General features: G+C 47.7%; 1 protein-coding gene across 1 annotated transcript; it reads left to right on the forward strand.

The window, feature by feature from the left end:
* The first annotated feature begins 1,140 nt into the window (after window positions 1-1,140).
* LOC123391768 (intraflagellar transport protein 172 homolog) lies at window positions 1,141-24,392 on the forward strand. The gene is given in 33 exon segments (XM_045079267.1): window positions 1,141-1,231; window positions 1,234-1,283; window positions 1,506-1,618; window positions 2,054-2,093; window positions 2,608-2,676; window positions 2,888-2,970; window positions 3,183-3,267; window positions 4,313-4,524; window positions 5,415-5,538; window positions 5,936-6,031; window positions 7,368-7,528; window positions 7,894-7,948; window positions 8,165-8,268; window positions 8,444-8,526; window positions 12,072-12,152; window positions 12,155-12,186; window positions 13,019-13,186; window positions 16,210-16,346; window positions 16,513-16,620; window positions 17,997-18,023; window positions 18,025-18,073; window positions 18,361-18,453; window positions 19,275-19,523; window positions 19,704-19,782; window positions 19,962-20,040; window positions 20,042-20,120; window positions 20,123-20,173; window positions 20,720-20,809; window positions 21,397-21,494; window positions 21,622-21,757; window positions 21,842-21,958; window positions 22,276-22,418; window positions 23,297-24,392. Coding segments are annotated over 33 exon segments (3,315 nt in total). The 5' UTR covers window positions 1,141-1,164; the 3' UTR covers window positions 23,454-24,392.
* Window positions 24,393-25,385: the final 993 nt, after the last annotated feature.

A 25,385-nucleotide genomic window follows, 5' to 3' on the forward strand; every position in this document is an offset into this window, starting at 1 on the left:
ACAGACATGGAAGAGAATAATCGACTGGGAGATGATCACTTCAAAATTGTACTTCTGAGCAGTGCATTGTTTGGGGGGGGGTGATTAAAAAAAAATAAGCTGGTGGCAATTTCATCTTAAATCTCAACTCTGATTGTTTTACTCCCCATTCCAGAACTTTCACTAACTTTTTGCTACCAAATAAGTCTAACCCCCTTGGCCAACTCTCAAAGTATTTTTGCACTGGCCTCCCTGTTTTTCCTGCCTTACTTCTTCTGTTCTATGTGCAAGATAGTTTCAGCTGTATTAAATTACTGTCTCTTAATGAGATTTGCCTTTGCTCCTATCATTCCTTCTACTTCAGATAACTTCCCCCATTTAACTACATCCAATTCTTCAAACCTTAAAGTTGGTCATTTAAACATAAAACGATTTCAGATTTCAGGCTTCTCCAAACTATCATCGTGCTTTGTACAGGCCTCTCTAATGGGATTTTTCCTGTTTGCACATGTTATTAGCCTGGGGGCAGGGACCGTATTTTGCTCTTTGTCTTCCTCTCAGCCCCTGACTACATGCCTTTCTCAGTGTGGTATTCAAAAAATATTGAATGAGGAGTGCCTGGGTGGCTAACTCATGAAGTGTCTTCAGCTAGGTCATGATCCAGGGTCATGGGATTGAGTCCCACATTGGGCTCCCTGCTCACTGGGAAGCCTGCTTCTCCCTCTTGCTCCCCTGCTTGTGTTCCCTTTCTCGCTGTCTCTTTGTCAAATAAATAAATAAAACCTTTAAAAAATAATATTGAATGAAAAAAAATGTATATATTGAATGAATGGCCGAAGACCAGAACCTATTAAAAAGAAAACTTATCAGACCAATTGAATTTATTTCAGTTGAGCTATGAAGGAGCAAGGCCATTGCAAGGGCACATCGGTACGCTTGATTCTGCGTGTCACCTCGAAGTGTATTTGCATTATGGGTTTCTAAAGCACCTTGTTCTCCTGGGCCAGAGTTTTATAGCCTTGGAGACCAGGATGCATCTTTTGTTTTAAGGACTATGATGTGGAGAATTGACCAAAGTCACAGTAGAGCTAAAGGAACTAAAATGCTTTTGTCACTCTAGACAAACAGCTGGGCTTATTTTTACCCCCTCTTCCTCTGCAGGATGGAGCTTCAAAGGTGACCTGCATGGCTTGGTCCCAGAACAATGCCAAGTTTGCGGTCTGCACAGTGGACCGAGTGGTGTTGCTATATGATGACATGGGGAGTGGAGAGAGAAATTCTCCACCAAACCAGCTAACTTGAAGGTGAAGAGAGTACTCTGTGTGTCAACCTGTTCATGGGGTCTTAGGAATCTGGAAAACTTCCTAACTAACTTCCCCAGCCATCTGCCTAGGAAATGGCCTGCCCCATCTTTTCTCAGGATAAATCCCTCACGCTCAATACAGTCACACAAACACCTTTTCTTCTCTTTTCTCTACCATGTGTGCTTATGACTTTTTTTTTTCATTTCCTTTTTTATCTCTTAGTATGGCAGGAAGAGCTATATGGTGAAGGCCATGGCTTTTTCTCCCGATTCCACTAAAATTGCCATAGGACAGACCGACAACATCATCTATGTGTACAAGATTGGCGAAGATTGGTGAGGATAGAGACTGGGAGGTGGGGGTGACCTGGAAAAGAAGGGGAAGGCAGGAAGAAATGTCTCACTGGGGAAAGGGGAGAAGAGAAGATGATGGTCCAGGCTGGGACGTGGAGAGCAAAGGCCTTCCCGAGTCTGTTGCTGCTTCCCTATCTGTGCCTGCCTCGTGTTGTGAGATCCCATCCCTGGGGGAATCAGCCTAAGGTCAGCATGAGGACCTGTGATGGGAGCCCTGGGTGACACAGCATCTTTGTTCCTGTTCTAAAACTGCTCGGGCTCCATTTTATGCCTCCTTTCAAGGCTCTTATGGCAGGGTAGGCAACATTAGGGAGAGCAGGGAACGTATCAGGTCTTTCTTCCCTTCCCCCAGCATCACGTGTGGCACTTTCTTTATGAAAGTGTTTTTAATGTGTTTTCCCTCCTTTTATTTGGCAGGGGTGACAAGAAAGTCATCTGTAAGAAATTCATCCAGACGGTAAAGTTCAGACCTGTCTCGTGGATATTTGGATGAGCAAACATATATCAATATAGCTACCTGTAGGGGCGCCTGGGTGGCTCAGTGGATTAAGCCGCTGCCTTCGGCTCAGGTCATGATCTCAGTGTCCTGGGATCGAGCCCCGCATCGGGCTCTTTGCTCAGCGGGAGCCTGCTTCTCTCTCTCTCTCTGCCTGACTCTCCGCCTACTTGTGATCTCTCTCTCTGTCAAATAAGTAAATAAAATCTTTAAAAAAAAAAAAAATATATATAGCTACCTGTAAATGTAACCGGAAGTTGCATTTTTCACGTGTCCATCTGACCTTTCCAGCTGAGAGGATGGAGGATGGTGCTGCGTGGCTGCCCCTCCTCCTTGCTTTCCCCCGTGAGCCTGGCTGTGTCCTCTTCTCCGCTGTAGACGACTGGGGCGGTGGCATGTGGCGGCGGTTCAGTTTGTTATAAGTGCGCTGGGTGACATGGACAGGATTATCCTTTTCATGATTTCCTCCTTGCAGAGTGCTGTCACCTGTCTGCAGTGGCCAGCAGAGCGGCACATCATTGTTTTTGGACTGGCTGAAGGGAAGGTAAAGGAGGAAGAGAAACACAGGAGAGGCTGTGGGTGGGGATAACGGTTCTGGAGAGAGAAATACAGTTAAATGTCTCCCTTAGGGTCAAGTTATATATTGGGGGAGAAAATGGAAGGACCGGTTTTTTGTTATTTCTTTTTCTTTCCTTAGGATCTGGGTGGGATTGAAAGGAACCTAACCAGACTTGTATCCATTTTCCCATTTTCAGGTTTCTTTAGCAAACACTAAAACTAATAAATCATCTACCATCTATGGGACAGATTCTTATGTGGTATCACTGACAACAAAGTGAGTAAGGAAGAGCAGTATCCCAAGCTTGGAGACGTAGGAAGAAGCGATGGGGAAGTCGGGACTGGGAGACTATAATATGGAAGATGGGGAGGACTGGTAGCAGGGAGCCCAGGTAGGGTAATCTTTGACATAGAAGTGTGATTTCTTGGTGAGACAGAGTAATCTCTTTCTTCCTCTTCCTCTTCCTTTTAATTCACTCACTTTTTTCGTTCCTCTGGGAAAGGAATTCTCTGTGGTCATGCAGTTGGCACCATTGTTAGGTATTTCTTTGAAGATGAAGGCTCTGGAGAGTCACGGGTATGACGAAAGGATGCTGTGAGATGGGGGTAAAGAAACCCAAGATCCCTCCTAGGGGAGGTTGAACATTAAGATTGAGGTGGTTGGCGGGGGCACATTTAGATGCATTCACAGAGAAGATTTTTATTCGGGAGGCCACAGCTTAATATTTGTGGGCAATGAGGAATCGAGGGGATAGGATTCTGAGAGTAGGGGAAAGTGAAAATTATTATCTATGTAAAAAGTGTATTTATGTGTATAAATCATTTTAAAAAGTCATTCTCAAGAGAGAAAAGGGAAAGGGTGGGGGATAAAAGGAATGTTTATGTTTTACCTGATGTAATTCTCTATTGTTTGAGTAACTTTCCTTAAGAATTACTCTTAGAGGGGTGCCTGGCTGGCTCAGTTGGTGGATCATGTGACTCTTGATCTCAGGGTTGTGAGTTTGAGTACCATATTAGGTGTAGAGATGCCTTAAATAACTAAAATTTAAAAAAAATAGAAAGAAAGAAAGAAAGTAACCCCTTTCTGCCTGGATGACTTTCTCCAAACTAGGAAAAATCCGGCCTTAGCCTACAGCACTCTCTTCCTGAAACTAGAGAATCTCTTCTTCCCTTTTGACTCCAACCTAAAAATATGACATTAAAGGCAGGAAAGAGAAATTTGTACTTTATTGGAAGCCAAAAGAGATTAAAAAAAAGAATTACTCATGTAATAATTAAATTTATTTCTTCTGTAAAGAAAGGTCCATGTGGACCTACCCAGTGTTAGATAATGTAGGATATGTCCCTTTGGGGGCCTTATAGGTGTTTACTAAAGACCTCAACATACAAGCCTTTTGAGGTTTCCTTTTGCGGACAATGTCAGACGTGTGTGTGTATGTCATACATATGTGTGTAAGAGTATAAAACCTAAAGACAGTTTGTGAAGTTCTCTAGATTAGGATGTGTTGGGGTGGGAAAATGTTGGAAGATTTATACAGGGTATAAATTTTTCCTAGAAAGGAAGAACCTCTGGCTGAGGCTGTCAGAGTCAGAGCGATTGGAACCCTTTACTTCTGTCTCAGGGGAAGTCAGTTAGCCACCCATGCCCGCCCTATGCCTTGGCTTGGGCAACCAACAGCATCATGGCTGCAGGCTGTGATTGCAGAATTGTAGCCTATGGAAACGCCCGCGTGTTACAAACTTTTGATTACAGCCGTGACCCTCAGGCGCGGGAGTTCACCACCGCTGCTGCAAACCCTGGGGGCCAGTCTGTTGTGTTGGGAAGTTATGACAGGTGGGTCCCTTTCCATGTGCATCTTCTGCCTACTTTCCCTGTGTACACCTTGCTCTAGCCCACTTATTTTCAACCAGAGTGGGAGAATGGTTGGAAAGCAAGTGTAGGTTGAAAGAGATCCTCAGTTTTTAATTCACTCACTTCCCTTTTCCTGCTCCCACCATCTGTTGGGACTCTGGCAGTTCCACAATACACCAGGATTTTGTGTCTCTGTGCCTCTGCCTGGGACTCCACAGTGGAATTCATCTCCACTCTCTTTGTATTACCGTTGCCTCTTTTCAGACCACTGGCTCAGTGTTTGTCGCATGATATTACACTTTGGTGTTTATAGTTAACTGGCTAAACTGAAATGCCCATGAGAAGAGGGCCTATTCGCTTTTGTTTTTTTTTTTTTTTGAAATCTCCGGTGGCTAAATTAGCATCCAGTACATAATGTATGCTTAAGTGTTTGGTGAAGGAAGGAAGGAAGGGATGGATGATGGAAGGGTGAATTAAATAAATAAAATAAATAAAGGGCCCCGGTCCCCTCACATCAGCTTTATTAGTCCTGTCCTTTTATCCCCTTCGATGTCATCTGGGTCTCTTCCTTCTGTTTTCTGTTTCTTTTCCTTTTTTCTCCCTTGCTAACAGCTCATTTTTCTCACCAGCCATGATCTCCTTTTGTTTTCCCCACTCCTATCGCTCTCACCCCATTTTACTTTTGGCTTGATTTTCCCACCTTCCTTCCTTTGAACCTTTGTGTCCTCTCCTATGAGATTCCCTAGCATGTGTGTTCTCTCTCACTTCCTCTCTTCTCTAATACAGCGAGACTCATTGCCTTCTGTTACACACCCATTTCCACCCTTTTGCTCAGTCTCCATCTCTTCTGAAATCCACCTCCTTAATTTCAGACTTCGGGTACTCAACTGGAGCCCTCGAAGAAGCATCTGGGAAGAGGCAAAGCCCAAGGAGATTGCCAACGTATATACCGTCACTGCCTTGGCCTGGAAACGGGATGGCTCATGACTCTGTGCGGTGCATTTTACTAGTAATCCCTTTCTGCCTGGGTGACTTTCTCCAAACTAGGAAAAATCCGGCCTTAGCCTAAAGCACTCTCCCTGAAACTAGAGACTCTCCTCTTCCCTTTTGACTTCAACCTAAAAATAGGACATTAACGGCAGGAAAGAGAAATTCACACTTTATGGGAAGCCAAAAGAGACAAAGAATTCTGTAGGCGGGGCTGATTTCTCCCTTTCCTCCCATCACTATCCTGGTGTCCTGTGAGTGCCACCTCTTTCCATCTGGTACTTCCCCAAACTGCCAGCCCTTTTACTGCCAACTCTTTCCTAGATTCTAGAACGTGGGTTTCATGGGTGTCTCCAGATATCCTTCCGATGCCTGTTACCTTTTATGTTGTCGCTTTCCCTTCTAGGGCACACTCTGTGGTGGAGTGGAACAGTTTGACTGCTGCCTCCGGAGAAGCGTTTACAAGAATAAGTTTGAGTTGACATGTGTGGGACCTAGCCAGGTAAGCAGCTGATAGCCTACTGCACCAAAATCTCCTTCTGGACACTGCCACAGTGCCAAATTGAACCCCTGGCAGAGCTGCTCTGGAGAACAGAGTGTATCAGGCAACTCTTTGGCAACTTTCCTGCTGTAGCCCTTCCAGCTTATTGTAAGAAGATTTAAACACCAAATTGAAGGGGTACAGAGATCGCCACTTACATCTTCCTGATTTAAAACATTACTACCTGGGGCGCCTGGATAGCTCAGTCTTAAGTGTCAGACTCTTGATTTCAGCTCACGTCATGATCTCAGGCTTGTGAGATCAAGCACCCCGAGGGGCTCCACGCTGGGCATGGAGTCTGTTGAAGATTTTCTCTTTCCCGCTCCCTCTGCCCCACCCGTGTCTCCATCCCTCTCTAAAACAAAACAGAAAAAGCTTTATTACCTGTATGTTGTTAACTGGGGAGTTTAGAATTACGCAGGTGCATGACATTACTTTAGGGCCTCTGAACTCACCGTGTATGACATTGCAAGGTAATTTCTTAGTTCTTGAGCCCACTTTTCTGTTTTCTCTCCCTCTGTCCTCTTTTCCTTCCATTTATTATTCATTGTTTCCTTCATTCTTTTTCTCTTTTTAAAAATTTGTTCACTTATTTGACAGAGTGTCCGCACAGGAGCAGGGGAACGCCAGAGGGAGAGGGAGCACTCGGACGTGGGGCTGAATATGGGGCCTGATCCCAAGACCCCAAGATCATGAACCGAAGGCAGGTGCTTAATCAGCAGAGCTACCCAGGCGCTCCCTCTTTTTTTTTTTTTTTTAAGATTTTATTTTTAAATAACTGTACACCCCACATGGGACTCAAACCCACAACTGAGATCAAGAGTCGCATGCTCCTCTGACTGAGCCAGCCAGGCACCCCAGTTCTTTCATTTTCTGTCCATTCTCTATACATGAGCACTGTTAGGACCGAGAATACAAAGATAATTGTCTGTATTCTGTTGTTCCTTAATCAGAATCATTTTAGCAAAGAGGTATATGAAATGACAGTATGATCAATATACACCACGATGAAGTAATCACAAAGATTTTCACAAGAGGTACTGGAAGGTAAGGATAGTGATTAGTTTTACCCCGTATGTATTATATATTAGCATTGAAGGACATAATCTCTGAAAACATTTTGTATATCGTAAAGCACTGTGTGAATGGGAGGTGTCATTTTTACCAACAATAGCCTAGGCTAGGTGAGGAAACAAGAGACTACCTTTGTTTAACACTGTAGAGGTGGACACGGCAGGTTCACCCCTCTTTAGGGTTGAGGGAAGCCTCAGGGAGCTCAGACTTGTACCTTACCAAGGTGATTGTGAAGAACCTGTCATCAGGGACCCGGGTGGTACTCAAGTCACACTATGGCTACAAGGTGGAAGAGGTGAAAATCCTCTGAAGGGAATGTTACCTGGTGGCCCACACGTCAGACACGCTCCTGCTGGGGGACCTGAACACTAATCGCCATAGTGAGGTAGGAACCCCAGGAGAAGGGGCGGGGAATGGAGCATCGTGAGCTGCTACTTCCGGGGAGCCTGGGTCCCTAAGGGGGAAGGTCTCTAAGGAAAAGCTCTAAGATGCTGGCCTTGGGGACCTGGTGGACCTGGGAGTGAGACCCTGGAGATTTAGAATCCTGGAATGGGAATTCCCACTGTTGGACTGTTTTTACGGCATCTCTCAGAAACCTAGAAGCCTAGGGCAGAATGTGACACAGCACCCCACTTGTGGAACATCAGGGCCTTCCTACACTCCTTCTCTTTGCCCCTTACCCCGCCCTTCTCTCAGCGTTGTCTTGGATACTTACCCACATTGTTCTTATGTCCTCTCCCTCTTTTACGGGTGGCTTGGCAGGGATCTGGTGGCAATGAGAAGTATTTCTTTGAAAATGAAAATGTGAGTAGAGCTTGATTGACTGACCATCACCATCTCAGTCAACCTCCTAGTTAAGAGAGAGCAGAGAAAGAAAGGAGGGTGAGATAGGCAGAGGAACAGAATAAAGAGAAAAGTGGGGGTCACTTTGCACTGACGAGACATCTCCCTCTACTACTGTTGACCGTGCAGACTTCTTCATGCAAACTTCCCACCACGTGACAGTCCCTTCATCCCCAGGTGTGCATGATCTTCAATGCTGGAGAGCTAACCCCGGTGGAATATGGGCGTCATGATACCTTGGGTTCTGTGCGTACTGAATTCATGAACCCCCACCTCATCAGGTAACCCCACAAGGTTCTCTAAATTTTTGAAACCCAAAAGAAGTCCCTTCTAACCTCTAACTCCTGTATCCTCAAGACTAATCTAAAAACTTCATCCCCTATGGTACTTTGGGCCCTTGCTCAACATCCCAATGACCCAAGTCCATTCTGCCTTACCTCACCCTTCGTGTTTCAGTGTCCGTATTAATGAGCGGCATCAACGAGGGATGGAAGACAATAAGAAATTGGCTTACCTTGTTGATGTTAAGACTATTGCTATAGGTAAGCCTCTTATAATTTGATAACAAAACAGATATTTATAGATGCTTCCATATCACAGGGGTGTGTAGAGTGGAGAATGCAGGAATCTGAGAGGCACCAGGTAAATGTATGGCCCTGCTCTCACAGAGGATGTGGGAAGTGTTCTAATCCACGTGTGCTAGTCTGTGTCTAGCTGTAGAGATACAGATACATTGTTAGGCATTACAGCTTGTCCCTGTAATTATTCATGTTCTTTAGGCATGTATCTTAGGGCTAGGAATTGTGAACTGTAGAGCAGAACCATCAGTAAATTTTTGAACTTTCCTGTTTAGACTTAGGACATAGGATAATGGACTGTTTGAACCGGAAGGGGACTTATTTTCTGTAGAGTTTGACATTGGTAGCCAGTGAGGACAAAATTTATTTGAATTTCACAAGTGTTCACATAAATAAATAGATTTTATTTTACATATTAATAATTAACTCTGGGGACACCTGGGTGGCTCAGTCAGTTAAGAGCCTGCCTCTGGCTCACGTCATGATCCCAGAGTCCTGGGATCAAGTCCCACATCAGGCTTCTTGCTCAGCAGGGAGCCTGCTTGTCCCTCTGCTTTCTGCTCTTCCTGCTTGTGCACTCACTCTCTCTGACAAATAAATAAGTAAAATCTTTAAAAAAAATTAACTGTATCATGAAATGTTTCAAGCATAGAAAACTGTATTTAGAGCAGCACAGTATTCCCTATGATGTATAGAGAATAGCATATCCATATAGCGTCGTTAAGAACAAGGGTCTAGAGTCAAACTTCCTCACTTCTGCAATTATACCTGTGCGATCTTAGGTCAGTTTCTTAACCTTTCTGTATCTCAATTTCCTCATCCACAAAATGGGGATAAAAATCGTACCTACCTTATATGAAAAGCACTTAGACTAATGTCTGGCAAATAATAAGCACTTAATAAATGTTAGCTATTAATAATATTATTATTACTTGTGTACCCATTCCTAGTTTTTTTTCTTAAGATTTTATTCATTTATTTGATAGATGAAGATATCAAGTAGGCTGAAAGGCAGGCAGAGAGAGGAGGAAGCAGGTTCCCCGCTGAATAGAGAGCCTGATGCAGGGCTCGATTTCAGGACCCTGAGATCATGACCTTAGCCGAAGGCAGAGGCTTTAACCCACTGAGCCACCCAGGTGTCCCTAGTTTGTGATTTTTGAGGTCTCGTTAAGAAGTTTCCCTGGGGTGGGGCGCCTGGGTGGCTCAGTGGGTTAAAGTCTCTGCCTTCGGTTCAGGTCATGGTCCCAGGGTCCTGGGATCAAGCCCCGCATTGGGCTCTCTATTCAGCAGGGGGCCTGCTTCCCCCTCTCTCTCTGCCTGCCTCTCTGCCTACTTGTGATTTCTGTCTGTCAAATAAATAAAAAAATAAAATCTTTAAAAAAAAAAAAAGTTTCCCTGGGACACCTGAATGACTGAGCCAGAGGAGCATGTGACTCTTGATCTCAGGATCATGAGTTTGAGCCCCAAGCTGGGTGTAGAGTTAAAGAAAGAAAGAAAGAAAATTTTTTAAAAAGAAAAAGTTTCCTACTCCCTCCAATATTTTAATATTTTTAGATTTTGCTTGTCACCTGAATTAATTTTTGTGCATTATGTGGTTGTGGCTCAAATTTTACTTTTTCCATGTTTAACCGTTTATTGGAAATTCGTTCTGTACTCACTGATTCATAATGTCACATCCGTTTATTGGAAATTCGTTCTGTACTCACTGATTCATAATGTCACATCTTATAAATCAAGTTTCCAAATACATATGGGTCTGTTCTTAAGATATTTATATGTTTCACAAGCGATTGTTGAGTTGTAATGGAAATGGTGTAGTGTGGCGGCCCATGTTCCAGCAGCAGTAATGAGCTGTGAGACTTTGGACAAGTCATCCCACTATGCAGAGCTCATCTTCAATAGCATATAAAATGACAGAGTTCTTCTCTTAACCTTTTTCCGTTAGTGACCCCTTTGAGTATCTAATTAAAATGATAGATCCTGGGACACCTGGGTGGCTCAGTTAGTTAGGCAACTGCCTTCAACTCCGGTTGTGATCCTCGAGTCCCACTTTGGGCTACCTGCCTGGCAGGGAGTCTCCTTCTCCCTCTGACCCTCCCCCCTCTCATGCTCTGTCTCTCTCTCTCTTCATCTCAAATAAATAAATAAAATCTTTTTTTAAAAAATCATAGATCCTTTCCCAGAAGAATATACATAAACATATAATTTTGTGTATAATTTCAAGGTTTCCACAGAGATAGGGTCCCACAGCTCTAGTATTCTGTGATTCTACTTATAAATTGAGACATTGAAACATGGCTTTATCAAGTTGGCTTTTAATTAAAGGAAGTTTTATTTTTAAGTTGGTCTTCCCAGTTGTAGACATCAGCTGGCATTTGGTCTTGAGCTTCAGCACGGATCACGGCGGGACGTTGCGCATCGGTAACATATACAAATAAGAGCTGTGAATGCGCCGTGTTCAGGAGACTCCCTGAAAGCATCCTAGCCAGTTCTTAAGTGTGATCCTATCTTACATTGTCTGCAAAATTCACACCAAACTAAAAGACTTATCCTCAGTACTCTCACCCTGACTTTAATCAGAGGTTCCTTCTGTTTTGTCTTTGTGCCTTCTCCACTGTTTGCCCCTCAAGGCTCTTACAGCATTGACACTCAAAGTGCAGGGAGCTCCTTGCACATTCATCGAGGTCATTTCATCCATCAGCTTTCTCTTCGTGGTTGTGCTGGAACTGGGGCTCTTCCTTAAAGTGCTCAGTGCTGCCTTCCAAAGGATTTCTTGAGTAACTGATGCCCGTTGCTCTGATGTGTTCTGATCTGCTATGAGACAACTCCCAAGATCCCAGAGAGGAATCTCATTTTTTTTTAAATTTTTTTTTTATTTGACAGAGAGAAATCACAAGTAGATGGAGAGGCAGGCAGAGAGAGAGAGAGGGAAGCAGGCTCCCTGCTGAGCAGAAAGCCCGATGCGGGACTCGATCCCAGGACCCTGAGATCATGACCTGAGCCGAAGGCAGCGGCTTAACCCACTGAGCCACCCAGGCGCCCCAGGAATCTCATTTTTGATGGATCTGGACCTTTTGAGTTAGCTACAGAGTTAAACAAATCTCTACAATTTTAGTAGAGATATAGTATTGTAAGCATCTTAGTAAAATTATGTCATATTCCTCATACTCTACACTGATGTAATACCATTTTTTTTTTTAAAGATTTTTATTTATTTATTTGTCAGAGAGAGAGCACAGGCAGACAGAGTGGAAGGCAGAGTCAGAGGGAGAAGCAGGCTCCCTGCGGAGCAAGGAGCCCGATGCAGGACTCGATCCCAGGACACTGGGATCATGACCTGAGCCGAAGGCAGCTGCTTAACCAACTGAGCCACCCAGGCGTCCCATGATGTAATATCATTCTTAAAGCCCAACGTAATCATCAAAGACATGACTTTTGCAGGCTTCTTTGTGTCCTGTATATGATTATGTGGAATCTGTCCTCTTAACCCTGTCTCCTTTACTCTGTCGTGGATCTGACTGATGGCTACAACACTGGCACCATCAGCCACAAGAGCCGTGTGGATTGGCTGGAACTTAATGAAACGGGGCCAAGCTTCTCTTCAGGGACTGGAAACTTCGTGTAAGAAGAGTTACTAAGGCCTTAGCAATTGAGTAGTCCCTAGAGGATCTGGTACTACCTGCTGCCAGGGATTGCGGGGGCAGGATGGGCATAATTTCTTGGTTCAGTATGCCATTAACATAGCAAAAGGCACAGAAGAATCAACATTGTGTCTGATAATCACAGCCCATCTGTTACTGTAGCCCATACCTTAAGAAGATGGTATTGTGATGGCATCAAAGCCAAGAGGGAAATTTGGGAGCTGGTTTCTCTGTTACTGTTCACAAGTCTGTGTGCCCTTGTGAGACTGCCTCACCCCCCCCGCTTGCCTGGCTGAACTTTACCACAGCATTCGTCAGCTACACGTACCCCACAGCATTACTGCTGGCTGGATAGTCTCCCCCGAACTCTTTATTGACTCTGATCTCAATATGGTATCACCAAAGAGCTCCACCTCGAGGGCAAAGAGACTGGTGATTTTTCATTTCATATTCATTGTGAGGTGAAAGCCACATCGCCGATTTCCAGACCATTTAATGTGCGTGGTGGCCTTACTTTTGTGATCCAGTCTGGCAACTCTGGCCCTGAGTTAAACTCGAAGAACGAAAGTCTGGCCTTCACCTAACTTAAATTCTGGGGGTGTAGCTCTGGGTTTACTTGGTCATCTCTTAAGGCCAGAGTCAGGATGTACCAAGTCAGCATAAACATCGAGCATTGCAGGCTGGTGAGCTTTGAAATTCAGCATCTGCCTGACTGGTTGGTCAGCTCACCACATTTCGTTAGAGAAATGGTTGATATCAGAAATCACCCCATAGCCCCCTCTGATTGCGCTGTCCACCTCTTCCTTCCACAGTTGCATCTATACGATATCGAAAGCTGCTTTAAGACGATGATCCTCAACTTCTGCTCCTGCGTGCAGTGGGTCCCAGGAGGTGATGTGCTGGTGGCTCAGAACCGAAACAGCCTGTGTGTGTGGTACAACATTGAGGCACCCGAGAGGGTCACCACATCCTCTCTTAGGGTACGTCGGTGCCAGGGGACCTCAGACATAGTGTCCCACCACTCAGTTAGGACCCTGAGGAAGGTCCAAAGGTTATTTGGTTTTCTCTGGCTTACCACGCATCATCTCTGTGTTAGAGTAGGCAAGTAAAACTTACATCCTTCCCTACAGTGCGCGAGGCCCCAGAACCGTCCTTGATCAGATTCCTGACATTGTGTCCTGTCCTCTCTATTACAGTGGCCCTGGGAATTCACCAGGTCATAATGAGTTCTCTTGGGCTGGAAGAGCCCCCATAGTGGAGGCAGTTCTTTCAGTTCCTGGGTGAGGATTCTCTGTTGTAAGCTGTTCAGAGCCCTTTTTTTAAAATCAGACTGAAGATCAGTCACCTGTCCCATTCCAGTGACCTTCCAGAATCTGGGAGGGAAAACAAGAGAGGCCCCTGTGCTAGGCTAGGATGACTGGTGTGGGTACAGAGCGAGCATGTGATAGTTCTTTTTGTCTTTTTTCTATATCTCTTCTTTCCCTCCTTTCTTTCCTCATTTTAGAAATTAAGTTTGGCACTTGGGGGTTGTTTTGTCCTTTTTTAAAGACATTTTTCACATTTTTGCTTTGGAGGTCATACATTTGATTCCTATAGTGGTTTCCCTTGGAAGTTTACCATACCCTTAAATTATTCTGAATAGTTTCAACTTATTTAGCATCTGACCCCTGGCAAGTGATACAAGGACCTGAACTTTGATTACCTCCCCTCTGCCATTATTGCCCAGTATTTTTTTATCCCCAAAGTGAGACGTTATTCTTTTACACAGCTGGAATATGGTTACATTTGCCATCATGGTGCCAGTTTCTCCGCTCACTCTTTCTGCATTGCTGACCTTTGCTCTGGAGTTACCTCCTTGAGAGAAAGTGTTTCGAAGATGAACACTCCGTTTCTGAAAATTACCGAAATGGAATGATCTGAAAATGTTTTTATTTGGTGTGTTCTTGAAAGAACAGTTTGACAGTTTTTCTTAGTCTTTTGCAAATACTGTCTTCCCATTGACTGACCCTCTTAGTTCTGAGAAGTTTATTCACAGCTCCTTGTGTTGTCTTGTTGCTTTTTTTTTTTTTTAAAGATTTTTATTTATTTATTTGACAGAGAGAGATCACAAGTAGGCAGAGAGGCAGGCAGAGAGAGAGGAGGAAGCAGGCTCCCTGCTGAGCAGAGAGTCTGATGTGGGGCTCGATTCCAGGACCCTGAGATCATGACCTGAGCCGAAGGCAGAGGCTTTAACCCACTGAGCCACACAGGCACCCTTCAAACTCTCTTTCTCATCCTCAGAACTCTAATTAGTATGTGTTCCCTTTCTTGTCCTGTCTTTGTGCCTCTATAACCTCTTATTCTTCCTTCCTCCTCGCTCTGTGCTACATTCTGGATAATTCCTTAAGAAACATCTTGCAAGGGGTGCCTGGGTGGCTTGGCCCTTAAGTATCTGCCTTTGGCTCAGGTCATGATCCTGGGGTCCTGGGATCGAGCCCCTGCATGGGGCTCCTTGCTCAGCAGGAAGCCTGCTTCTCCCTCTCCCACTCTCCCATCCCCTTGCCTGTTTCTGTCTCTCTTTGTCAAATAAATAAATACAATTTTTAAAAAATTATTGAAAAAAAAGAAACATCTTGCAAGTCAGGGTTTCACTTTCACCATTGTCTCATCTGCTATTGAAATCACCCACTGAGTTTTCTTACTTCAAATATTGAATTTTTCATATGGTTTTATTTGGTTCTTTCTCTAGTCTGCCTGGTCATTTTTTCTAGTATATTTGCTGCTGAAGCGAAACAACCTGGCCATTTTTTAGAGTCTCTTGTCTCTTGCTTAATTTTTCATTCCATCTCTTAGGTCTTTAAACATTTTAGAGTTCTTTCATATTCCATAACTGGTTTCTTCCGTAATTATTTTTTTTAAGATTTTATTTATTTATTTGACAGAGAGAGAGAGAGAGAGAGAGAGATCACTTGTAGGCAGAGAGGCAGGCAGAAAGAGAGGGAGAAGCAGGCTCCCTGCCAAGCAGAGAGCCCGATGTGGGGCTCGAACCCAGGACCCTGAGATCATGACTTGAGCTGAAGGCAGAGGCTTAACCCACTAAGCCACCCAGGTGCTCCTCTTCCGTAACTGTTACTTTTAATATTGGAAATCCTTGGAGGGCCACAAGTGCTGTAGTTCTTGTTATTGTTTACTCCTTTATGGTGGTTAACTTCTATGTTGGTACCTTTTTTTATTGGGGGGCTGACGTTACATTGGATATAATTTTTAGAATCCCAAGGGCCTAACATGGGCATGTTTTCCTCTAGAGATGATCAGTGTTTGCTTTTGCAGGAATCGGGCAGACTAATGGCTTTTGTTCCCTTTCCTGAAGAGAGGATCCCAGATTTCATGACTAACAGATTCTCAGAATCGCCCCCTCATCCTGCTGGAGCACCCCTGCTTTATTCACCCGCTGCTGTGTTTGCATCAGGGCAACTGTACCCTTTCCGCTTGCTCCCCTGTTTTTTCCTGCTCGGGGTTTAGCTTACCGGCCTTTGCCTTTTTATGTTTTCCTTCCCTTTTCTGTTTTTCTCCTTTTCTTTCTCTTCTTCCCTTCCTTCCTTTTCTTCCCTCCCTCCTGCTTTTCCTTTCCTTTCCTCCCCGCGGGAGACTAGGAAGCAAGCCGAGCGATTTCTTCAGGTGACCTAAGCAACGAAGGTATGCAAAAGTACGGCCCAGGTTAAAGTTGTATTTTAACAGGACTCAAGCCGGAAGCAGACGTGGTTGCCCACTTTGTCAGTTTACCTGCAGGCATTAGTGCGGGCACAGCTCTGAGTGTCCCGGAAGCTGAGGGCGTCTGTGTAGATAAGGGCTTCTTACCTGCTTGAAGGAAACGAAACGCCGGGCAAACAAGGGCCACTGGGATTCCCTCAGCGTGTACGCGCTGGGGGGGGGGGGGGGGGGTAAGGCCTGTCCGTTCTGCAGTGGAGTCGGTGGAGACACTAACCTGGAATTCGGGTGGGGTGGGGGGACTGAAATTTTACAGGGTGATGGGGTAGGTCTGGAGCGGGGCGGTGGGAAGACCGAGGTGATGGTGACCGAAGGTGTGACGACTGTTGCCTACATGCTGGATGAGGGCCTGATCCAGTTTGGAACGGCCATTGATGACGGCAACTACACCCGGTGAGGGGCTGGGCTGACAGCCCCGGGAGGTGGTGGGAGAGGCTGGTTCTGAGGCTGGAGGAGCTGGGATGGGCCAGACAACTGGCCCCGCCACCCCTGCCCATCGCCAGTACTCCTCTGCGCCCTGCTGCGCCTGCACTGTTGCTTTCCTTCCTTCTCTCTTCAGGGCCACAGCCTTCTTGGAGACTCTGGAAATGACCCCAGAAACAGAGGCAATGTGGAAAACCTTGAGCAAACTGGCACTCGAGGCAAGGCAGCTCCACATCGCGGAGAGGTGAGGCAGACCAGAAGTGAGGTGCGGGCAGCTAGGAAGGATGGCCAGAGGCCATTTTCGGTGTGGGGGGCGGGGTGTGTGAGAGGCTCTTCCCAGTGCTGAGGCACCAGTCCCCTGCCCTTACAACCAGTAATACCTTCCAGGTAGTTATTCCAAACATTCTTCCATCCCAGTTTATAAGATTTTTTTTTGCTTTTGCTTCCCCTATGTAGGTCCCCCTTCAGAGTTTTAACACCCATGCCCTCCAGTCCAGGTGTTGACGTGTATTTCCGAATGCGGCATAGGGGTGTAGTTAGTAGGACAGTCTTGGGATTTTAGACTCCTTCGAGTTTCCTGGCTCCATTTAACAGCATGTATAACCATGGGTTAAGTGAACCTTTCCAAACCTTCGTTTCTCAATTTCCTCTCTGTAAATGGGAGGAATGATAGCATTTACCTCTTGGGGTGGTAAAGAAGAATCATAGGGGCAGTGAAGAAAGTAGGAGAATTCTCAGTGCTCAGTAAATGTCAGCTGCTACTGTTTTGCCAGGAGTCCTCTTGGATGCTTCCTTTCCCATGGCCCTACAGCTAGACGACCAGCTCGTCATAGGGCCCTGACCCAGTGTCTTCAGAACACATCCTGAAGCTCTTACTGTCCAGCCCAGAACAGACCACACCTCTACCTGCAGTGTCACAAAAGCCTCTTAGTCTCACGGATCCTGTTCTTACACACCTACCATCCATTCATCCCACAATAGCTGAAATCATGTGTTATACCATAAATCAGATTGTGTCCTTTATTTGCTCAAACCTTCCAGTAGCTTACTGTTCTACTTAGTATAAGATCCACAGCCCATGGCATGTCCTAACTCCTTATAATATTTGGCCTCTGCCCCCTTCATCTTCCAGGTACCCATGTGCCCGTTAGTCTCCAGCCACACTGGCACCCCTTGGGCCCTTTGAGTATCTCAGACTCATTCCTGCCATGGCACCTTACATGCGCTCTTCCCTCTGCCTGGAATAATTTTTCCCCATCTTGCGTGACTGACTTTTTCTTGTACTTAGGTCTTGGCACAAATGTCATCTCCTCAGATAGGCCTTCTCTGAGTTCCAGCTGAACTAGCCCCCTCCGTTACAGTTTATATGTACTGTCAAGCTATTCCATTTCACTCTTCTTTCTCTGGAATATCTTTGTTTGCGTACTAACTACTTGTGTCCCCCAGAAAGTAAGTTCCCTGAGAGTGAGGCCCTCATCCGCTGCCGTATCCCCTTGTGTCTCTAGGGGCAGAAATGGCGCGCGGCACTTCACCGAGGCTCAGTGTTCGGCTGCTGGGCCGGCGCGTCCACACTGATCCTGCAGTGATGCTGCTGTTACTATGATTGCTTCCGCCCTGTAGGTGCTTTTCTGCTTGGGGCCATAGAGCAATTCCTGCATGAGACCAGTGAGATTGCAGACCAAGTGTCTCAGGAATATGCAAGTATTATCCTCCTGAATTATTCAGTCTCTCAAGCTGAGATTTCTCTTCATGCGCAGCCCCACGACCCCTGGCTTTCCAGCCATGGCTCGCGCGCCTCCACCTTCGAGTCAGACCGCTCTGGAATGGCTTGCCAGACCTCATCCTTTAAGCCCCATGAAGGTTTTCAGCTTTCTGGTTTTTTAGCTTCCTCGTCTCTGTGGCCTTCCTGTCTAATAAGCTCTCATAGTCAGAATGGCTCCTGCAGTGCTGACAGGATAACCAGAGCCTTCTTCCTCTCCCACAGGGTGGAGAAGGAATGGACTTTTACCAGGTCCGAGCATGCCTAACCGTGCTGGAGAAGAACTACAAGCTGGCTGAGATGATCTTCTTGGAGCAGGTGATGGGAGCAGAGGGGCCAGATTCAAGAGGGGAGCTGGGCGGGAGGGGGAGTGAGGCAGCCTGAGGGGAGGAGAGAGCTCTGGGGGAGAGCTTCTAGAAAGGTCGATGCAGCTAAAATGTCACTCCTTCCTTCTGGCTCTACTCTGCGTTAGTCCTTACAGCTATGTCTTTATAAGCTGTCTGCTGCCTCCCCATCTGCCGCCTCCCCCTACCCCAGAGCCTGCCCTGGCCGTGCTTGTGCACACAGGCAAATCCAGGGTTTGTGGGGCCCGAAGCGGATAGAATTTGAGGAGCCCTCCTTAAGAATTAATGCCTTGGAAGGGGCCTATGCAAATAAGGTGCCCTGGGGCTTAACCTCCTTCTGCTTTCATGATAAATCCACTGCTTGTTGCATAGGTCAAGGGTGAGGCTTTCAGTCCCCCAGGGCTGGCATCATACCCGGGCTGAGGACAGCCTGCTGATCCCTGATGCTCCTCTCACTTCTTGGTGTCCCTCTCTCCTCTGCCCGGGTTCCCCTAGAGTGCCGTTGAGGAGGCTATAGATATGTAGCATGAGCTGCAGCGTTGAGATGAGTGTATCGCTGTGGCTCAGGCCAAGGTACTAGCAGTTCTGTCTTCTCCATGGTGCTCGCAGCTCAGTTCCACCAATATCCGAAGCCTCTTCTTACCAATGAGGCTATAGGAACTGGAACAGGGTTGGGCTGGGAGTTGGCACGTTGGTGACCAGGAGGCTTTCTGTTGTTACAGTGGGATTGGAGAAGCTTGGGAAGCAGCACAGGAAAGAGGGAGGTGACTTGTCTTGCCTCTCTTTCATGTCCAGGGCCACCCAGCCCTGGAGAAGCTGCGCCGGAGTTACTACCAGTGGCTGATGGACACATAGCAAGAGGAGCGAGCCGGTGAGCTACAGGAGAGCCAGGGGGATGGACTAGCAGCCATCAGCCTCTACCTCAAAGCCGGGCTCCCTGCCAAAGCTGCCCGACTGGTGCTGGCCCGGGAGGAACTGCTAGCTAACACCGAGCTGGTAGAAAACATCACTGCAGCCCTAATCAAGGGGGAGCTGTATGAAAGGGTATGGCTGGCTTCCCGTTCCCGTCCCTCCTCTCCAGGACTCAGCGCTCCCTCCTACCCAGGGGAGTCCTGGAGTGCATAGCCCCCCAGAACTGGTGGCTGAGTCTCCACCTTTGGGGGCTGCTACTTGATTCTTAGTGTAGTAGGGTTGTTGTTGTAGTCACGTGGTATGTGTCAACAGGCAGGTGATCTCTTTGAGAAGATTCGAAACCCAGAGCGGGCCCTGGAGTGCTACTGTAAAGGCAGCGCATTCATGAAAGGTACTGCCCCGGACAACCCAGCCTTCCCTGTTAGAGTCTTGCCCGAATAGTCCCCCTGCACCAATTTTGTGCACCTGTTCTGGTGGATCGGCTCAGTTCTCCATCCCTCCACTTGTCGCCCATTTCCCGGAGTCCCATCCCTGGAAGGCTTAGCTGAGTGCCCTCTCTGTCCCTGGCAGCGGTGGAGCTGGCTCGGTTGGCATTCCCAGTGGGAGTGGTGAGACTGGAAGAGGCCTGGGGGGATCCCTTGATGCAGCAGGGATGCAAGGTGCCTCTTGCTGCCCTGGAAGAAGGCCATTTATGTATTAGATCTACCGGACCGGAATACTGTCGGAACACCATATACTATCCCCGCGGGGCCCAACACTATGCGTCTCTGCAGGAGTATGAGGTGAGGAAAGTCCCTTGCTGGAGCTGGAGGCAACGCAGTACCGAATGAGAAGAGAACCCAGAACCGGAAGTGGGGGCCCCTCACCAAATCCTTCTTTCTGGGTCCAGCAGCACCAGCCACCCTGAGCAAGAAGAAAGCAGTTTACTTCCCTTATTTTATTCCAACATAACATAGAGCCCTCTCCCAGACCTATAAAGCAATTTTCCAGCTCTCTTCCTATGGAGCTGTTCCAATGTGGAATTGCCCTGTGTTGCAAAGTACGAGGTCCTTTTCGGTCCTTTTAAACTGCCTGTTGTATTGTCCCCATTCTGGTTTTGGCTGTATTGTCCCCATTCTGGTTTTGCCTGTTTTTTTGTTTTTGTTTTTGTTTTCAAAACAGTGGAGGGTGTGAGACACCATAGCCCTCTTGTCTTCTGTGTTGTGTTCTGTGTTGTGGACTAAGGACCCGTCCCCTCCCCGCCACCCCAGCTGAGGTTTGCTCTGCCCCCTGCAGGCCGCTCTAACGCTCTTGCTCCCGGCCTTTTGTATCTGCTTTTTCGAGCACAGATTGCGGAGGAGCTCTACGTTAAGGGAGACCGAACAGAAGATGCAATAGACATGTACACTCGGGCCGGCCGCTGGGAGCAAGCCCACAAGGTAGAGAGCAGGGCGCGGTTCGTCCAAGGGCTCCACCTCTCTGGCGCCATCCCCACTTTCCTTGGGCTCTGATGTCCCCTCTTCACCGGGCTCCTTGAAAGCTGAGAAAGAGCACCAAAATAGAAAAGTCGGGAGCGCTTGGATACCTAGCCGCAGGGAAAGGCAAGGATGAAGAGGCCTTTGCTCCAAACCCGTAATTCCGAAGCGAGCAGAAGGGTTTGGGAGCTGGGGAGCCCCAAATGCCCCTCCCCAAGCTGTAGTCACAGCGGCAACTTCGTTCCCTGCCTGCGCCCAGAACCCGGTGGGCACGGCGGGAGCACGGGAGTGGGAACACGTGCCCCAGCACAGGGCGTCTCTGGCCTTTCTGCCTGAGCAGAATATAGTCCTGACTCTGCTCCTTATGGTCTTGGAATTCCCTGGACTGACCAGGAAAGCATCCGTACACAAACCCCTGTGGTTGTTGGGAAGGTTCAGAGTTGCTGGGAACACCGGTCACCCCCGAGTCGCGCTTCCCTGGCTACTCCGCAGCCCCCCTGCTTCCCTCGGAAGCGCGCCCGAGGCTACTGGGGCTCTGTGTGTCTGCACAGCTGGCGATGAAGTGCATGAGGCCGGAAGACATGTCGGTGCTGTACATCAGCCAGGCTCAGGAGACGGAGAAGCAGGGCAAGTACCTGGAGGCGGAAAGGTGAGCCGCGGCCCCAGAGGAGGCATGCAAGGAGAGAGGTGCGTCTGAGGATGCGCGCCGTCTGCCTAGAGTGCAGTGATGCGGGAATCTGTGTCTAGGAGACCCCTGGTGTCTCTCCCCTCCCCAGGCTCTACGTGACAGTAGAAGAGCCTGATCTTGCCATCACCATGTTCAAAAAGCACAAGCTGTATGATGATATGATCCACCTGGTAGGGAAGCACCACCCAGATCTCCTCAGTGACACACACCTACACCTGGGCAAGGTGAGCCCTTCTCCGGTCTCGGCCATCTCTTCCCCGAACAGGCCCCACGTCCCCCTCGCCCCATCCTGACCCTCCTTTCCCCAGGAGCTGGAGGCTGAAGGCCGACTGCAGGAGGCCGAGTATCACTACCTCGAGGCTCAGGAGTGGAAGGCAACAGTGAACATGGACCAGTCCAATGGGCTTTGGGAGGAGGCCTACCGGGTAAGGAGTCCAGGTCACTCTGGGGACACGCCCGTCCCTCTTCCCCACTCTCAAGTGACGCATTCTGAACTGGTCGTGAGTCTCTTTGAAAAATGTCCATACCAACAGGCAAAATTTCACATGCGGTAGGAGGGGTCTGTGGACTACCTGAAGTCCATCCTTGGACCCTGAGCAGGCTAACAGACCCCAAAACTGAGCCCTCTCCCTGTTCTAGTAGAAAGACCTGACCCTTGTCAAAGCTGCAGTCTGGTCAGCGGGGGAAGGGAGCAGCCCTGTGGCCCTGTGTGGGAGGATTGCCAAATGGCTTTGCTTCACAGGTGGCCCAGGGTCACGGAGGAGCTGATGCCCACAAGCACGTGGCCTATCTGTGGGCAAAGAGCCTGGGAGGAGAGTCCGCAGTGAGACTGCTCACTAAGCTCGGACTCCTGGAAGCTGCCGTGGACCACGCCGCCGACAACTGGTGAGGCCCCACGGCTTCTCTCCCCTGGACCCTTTCGAGACAGAGACTCTACATAGACAAGGAAAATGGCTGTATAGCTGAGAAGTGTTTCTGAAAACGGAGGCAGGAGTGAAGAAATCCTTGGAAGAACGTGATGGAGAGGCAAGGAATGAATCAGTAGCTCTGCCCCTGTTCCCCGGGGGCTCAGAACAGTGTTTAGCTGTTCTAAGAAGATGGAAAGTGATCAGCTTTTTTTCTTCTTTTTTAAAAAGACCTTTTAAGTAATTACTATACCCAGTGTGCGACTTGAACTCAACCCAAGATCAAGGGTCATTCATTCTACAGACTGAGCCAGGCAGGTGCCCCAGAGAGAAGAGCTTTTAAAGCTAAGGTGCACTAAGCCAGTAATTGACTTCTGAGTAACGGAAGTGGGCTTCTGTTAAATGCAAAAAGAGCTTTTCTTAAGCAAATGTTGTAAAGATCAGTAGTAATCCTGCATTGACTCAGATGGCTGAGGATAGTCTTAATGTTTTAGAGAGACTGTTTTTCTGCTAGTATAAATGCGGCTCAGGAGGAAGTGGTGAAGAACCCGGAGCCCTCGCTCCCGAGGCAGAGTAGTGCTGTGAGGCTCACTGCGGTCCCCTGCCTCGCGCCCATCCCATTCCTTTATGCCCACTGGTCGCAGGAAGCACAGGCTTTTCCAAGTGTCCCCTGACCCACGTCCTCCTTTACATGTCTGTGTGTGCTTCTGCATCACTTCACATGGATTGTCTTCTCAATCTGTCCTTTCCATCCCCTGGGCCCTGTCTCTACCCTTTGGTTTTTTCTCTTGCCCTGTTCCCCCTCTTATAAAATGAAGGTACTGAGTAGGCAGACCTTACCTACACCTTCCATTTCAGCTCATTTGAATTTGCTTTTGAACTCTCCCGGCTGGCCCTCAAGCACAAAACCCCTAAGATGCATCTCCGATATAAATACAGCAATACAGATCAGCACAACAACCAAAAAGAGTTAGCTCTTTCCAACTTAGACATTCCCAACTACCCAAGCCCATAGTTTCCTAAAGCAGTGCTATTGTCATAACCAATTCAGTCGGACAGCCTGTGGTTATTGTTCAAAAAGACAATAGCAGGTAAGAGAAACTCCTACAGAAAGAACATCTCTAGCCAGGAGTCCAAGAGCTCCAAAATAGGAACCAGAGTTCAAGCCAAGGGGGAAATCTAAATGGTTGCTTAAGAGAACCTCACACAGTCACATTAAAGAGAAACTCACACCCAGAAGCAAAACCACCACAACTTCATAAGGGAGAGAAACCCCTGTAATTCCTCTGAAAGGAGCCACCACAGTCCCTCTGAGAGGAACCTTAGAAGTTGATCTCTAAAGAGCCATCACAGTCCGTCTAAGTGGAGCCACCGAAGCTGCCTTCAGAGAGCCGTCACTTTCCCTCTGAGAGGAGCTACTAAATTTTTCCTGGGATGACACATCTCAGGCCTTCTAAGCGGAACCAATGAAACCTTCTTCAGAAGAGCCATCACAGTCCCTCTGAGAGGAGCCATCGAAGTCTTCCTCGGAAGAGCCATCACAGTCCCTCTGAGAGGAGCCATCGAAGTCTTCCTCGGAAGAGCCATCACAGTCCCTCTGAGAGGAGCCATCGAAGTCTTCCTCGGAAGAGCCATCACAGTCCCTCTGAGAGGAGCCATCGAAGTCTTCTGCGGCAGAGACATCACAGTCGTTCTAAGAGGAGCCACTGAAGCCTTCTTCAGAAGAGCCACCACAGTCCCTCTGAGAGGAGCCATCGAAGTGCTTCTCAGAGGAGCCATCACAGTCCCTCTGAAAGGAGCCGTCAGAGTCCCTGTGAAAGAAGATGTTGCAGTCCTTGTGAGAGGAGATGTCACACGCCCTGTGAGAGCAGATGTCACAGTCCCCTTGAAAGGAGCAGTCGCAGTCTCTTTCAGGAAACTCATCACAGTCCTTTTGAGGTGAGAGGACATAGCCCCTTTTGAGGGAAGACAGCACAGGCCCTCTGAGAGAAGCCATTGAAGTCTTCCTTGGAAGAAACATCACAGTCCCTCTAAGGGGAGCTATTGAAGCCTTCCTCAGAGGAAACATCACAGTCCCTCTGAGAGGAGCCACCAAAACCTTCCACAGAAGAGCCATCACAGCCTCTCTGAGAGTAGCCATCGAAGTCCTTCTCTAAAGAGTCCTCCGAGTCCCTCTGAGAGGAGCCCCCGACGTCATTCTCAGAAGAGACATCACAGTCTCTCTGAGAGGAGCCACCAAATCCTTCCACAGAAGAGCCATCACAGTCTCTCTGAGAGTAGCCATCAAAGTCCTCCTCTAAAGAGTCCTCAGAGTCCCTCTGAGAGGAGCCCCTGACGTCGTTCTCAGAAGAGACATCACAGTCTCTCTGAGCGGAACCACCGAAGTGTTCCTCAGAAGAGCCATCGCAATCCCTCTGAGAGGAGCCATCGAAGTCCTTTAAAGAGCCTTCAGAGTTTCTGTGAGAGGAGCCACTGAAGTCTTCCTCACAGTCGCTCTAAGAAGAGCCACCGAAACCTTCTTCAGAAGAGACATCACAGTCCCTCTGAGAGGAGCCACCAAAGTCTTTCTCAGAAGATCCATCACAGTCCCTCTGAGAGGAGCAATTGAAATCTTCCTCGGAGGAGATATCACAGTCCCTAGAAGAGGAGCCACTGAAGCCTTCTTCAGAGAAGACATCACAGTCCCTCTTGAGAGGAGCTGAAGTCTTCCTTGGACATCACAGTCCCTTTAAGGGGAACCACCAAAGCCTTTTTCACAAGAGCCATCATAGTCCTTCTGAGAGGAACCATCGAAGTCTTCCTCGGATGAGACATCACAGACCCTCTAGGGGAGCCACCGAAGCCTTCTTCCGAAAAGCCCTTACAGTTCTTCTGAGAGGTGTCACCAAAATCTTCCTCAGAAGAGCCATCACAGTCTATCTGAGAGCAGCCATGAAGTCCTTCTCCA

This window comes from Mustela putorius, unplaced genomic scaffold, assembly GCF_011764305.1.
Source record: "Mustela putorius furo isolate JIRA1106 unplaced genomic scaffold, ASM1176430v1.1 tig00000281_pilon_pilon_pilon, whole genome shotgun sequence".
Classification (NCBI taxonomy): Eukaryota; Metazoa; Chordata; class Mammalia; order Carnivora; family Mustelidae; genus Mustela; species Mustela putorius.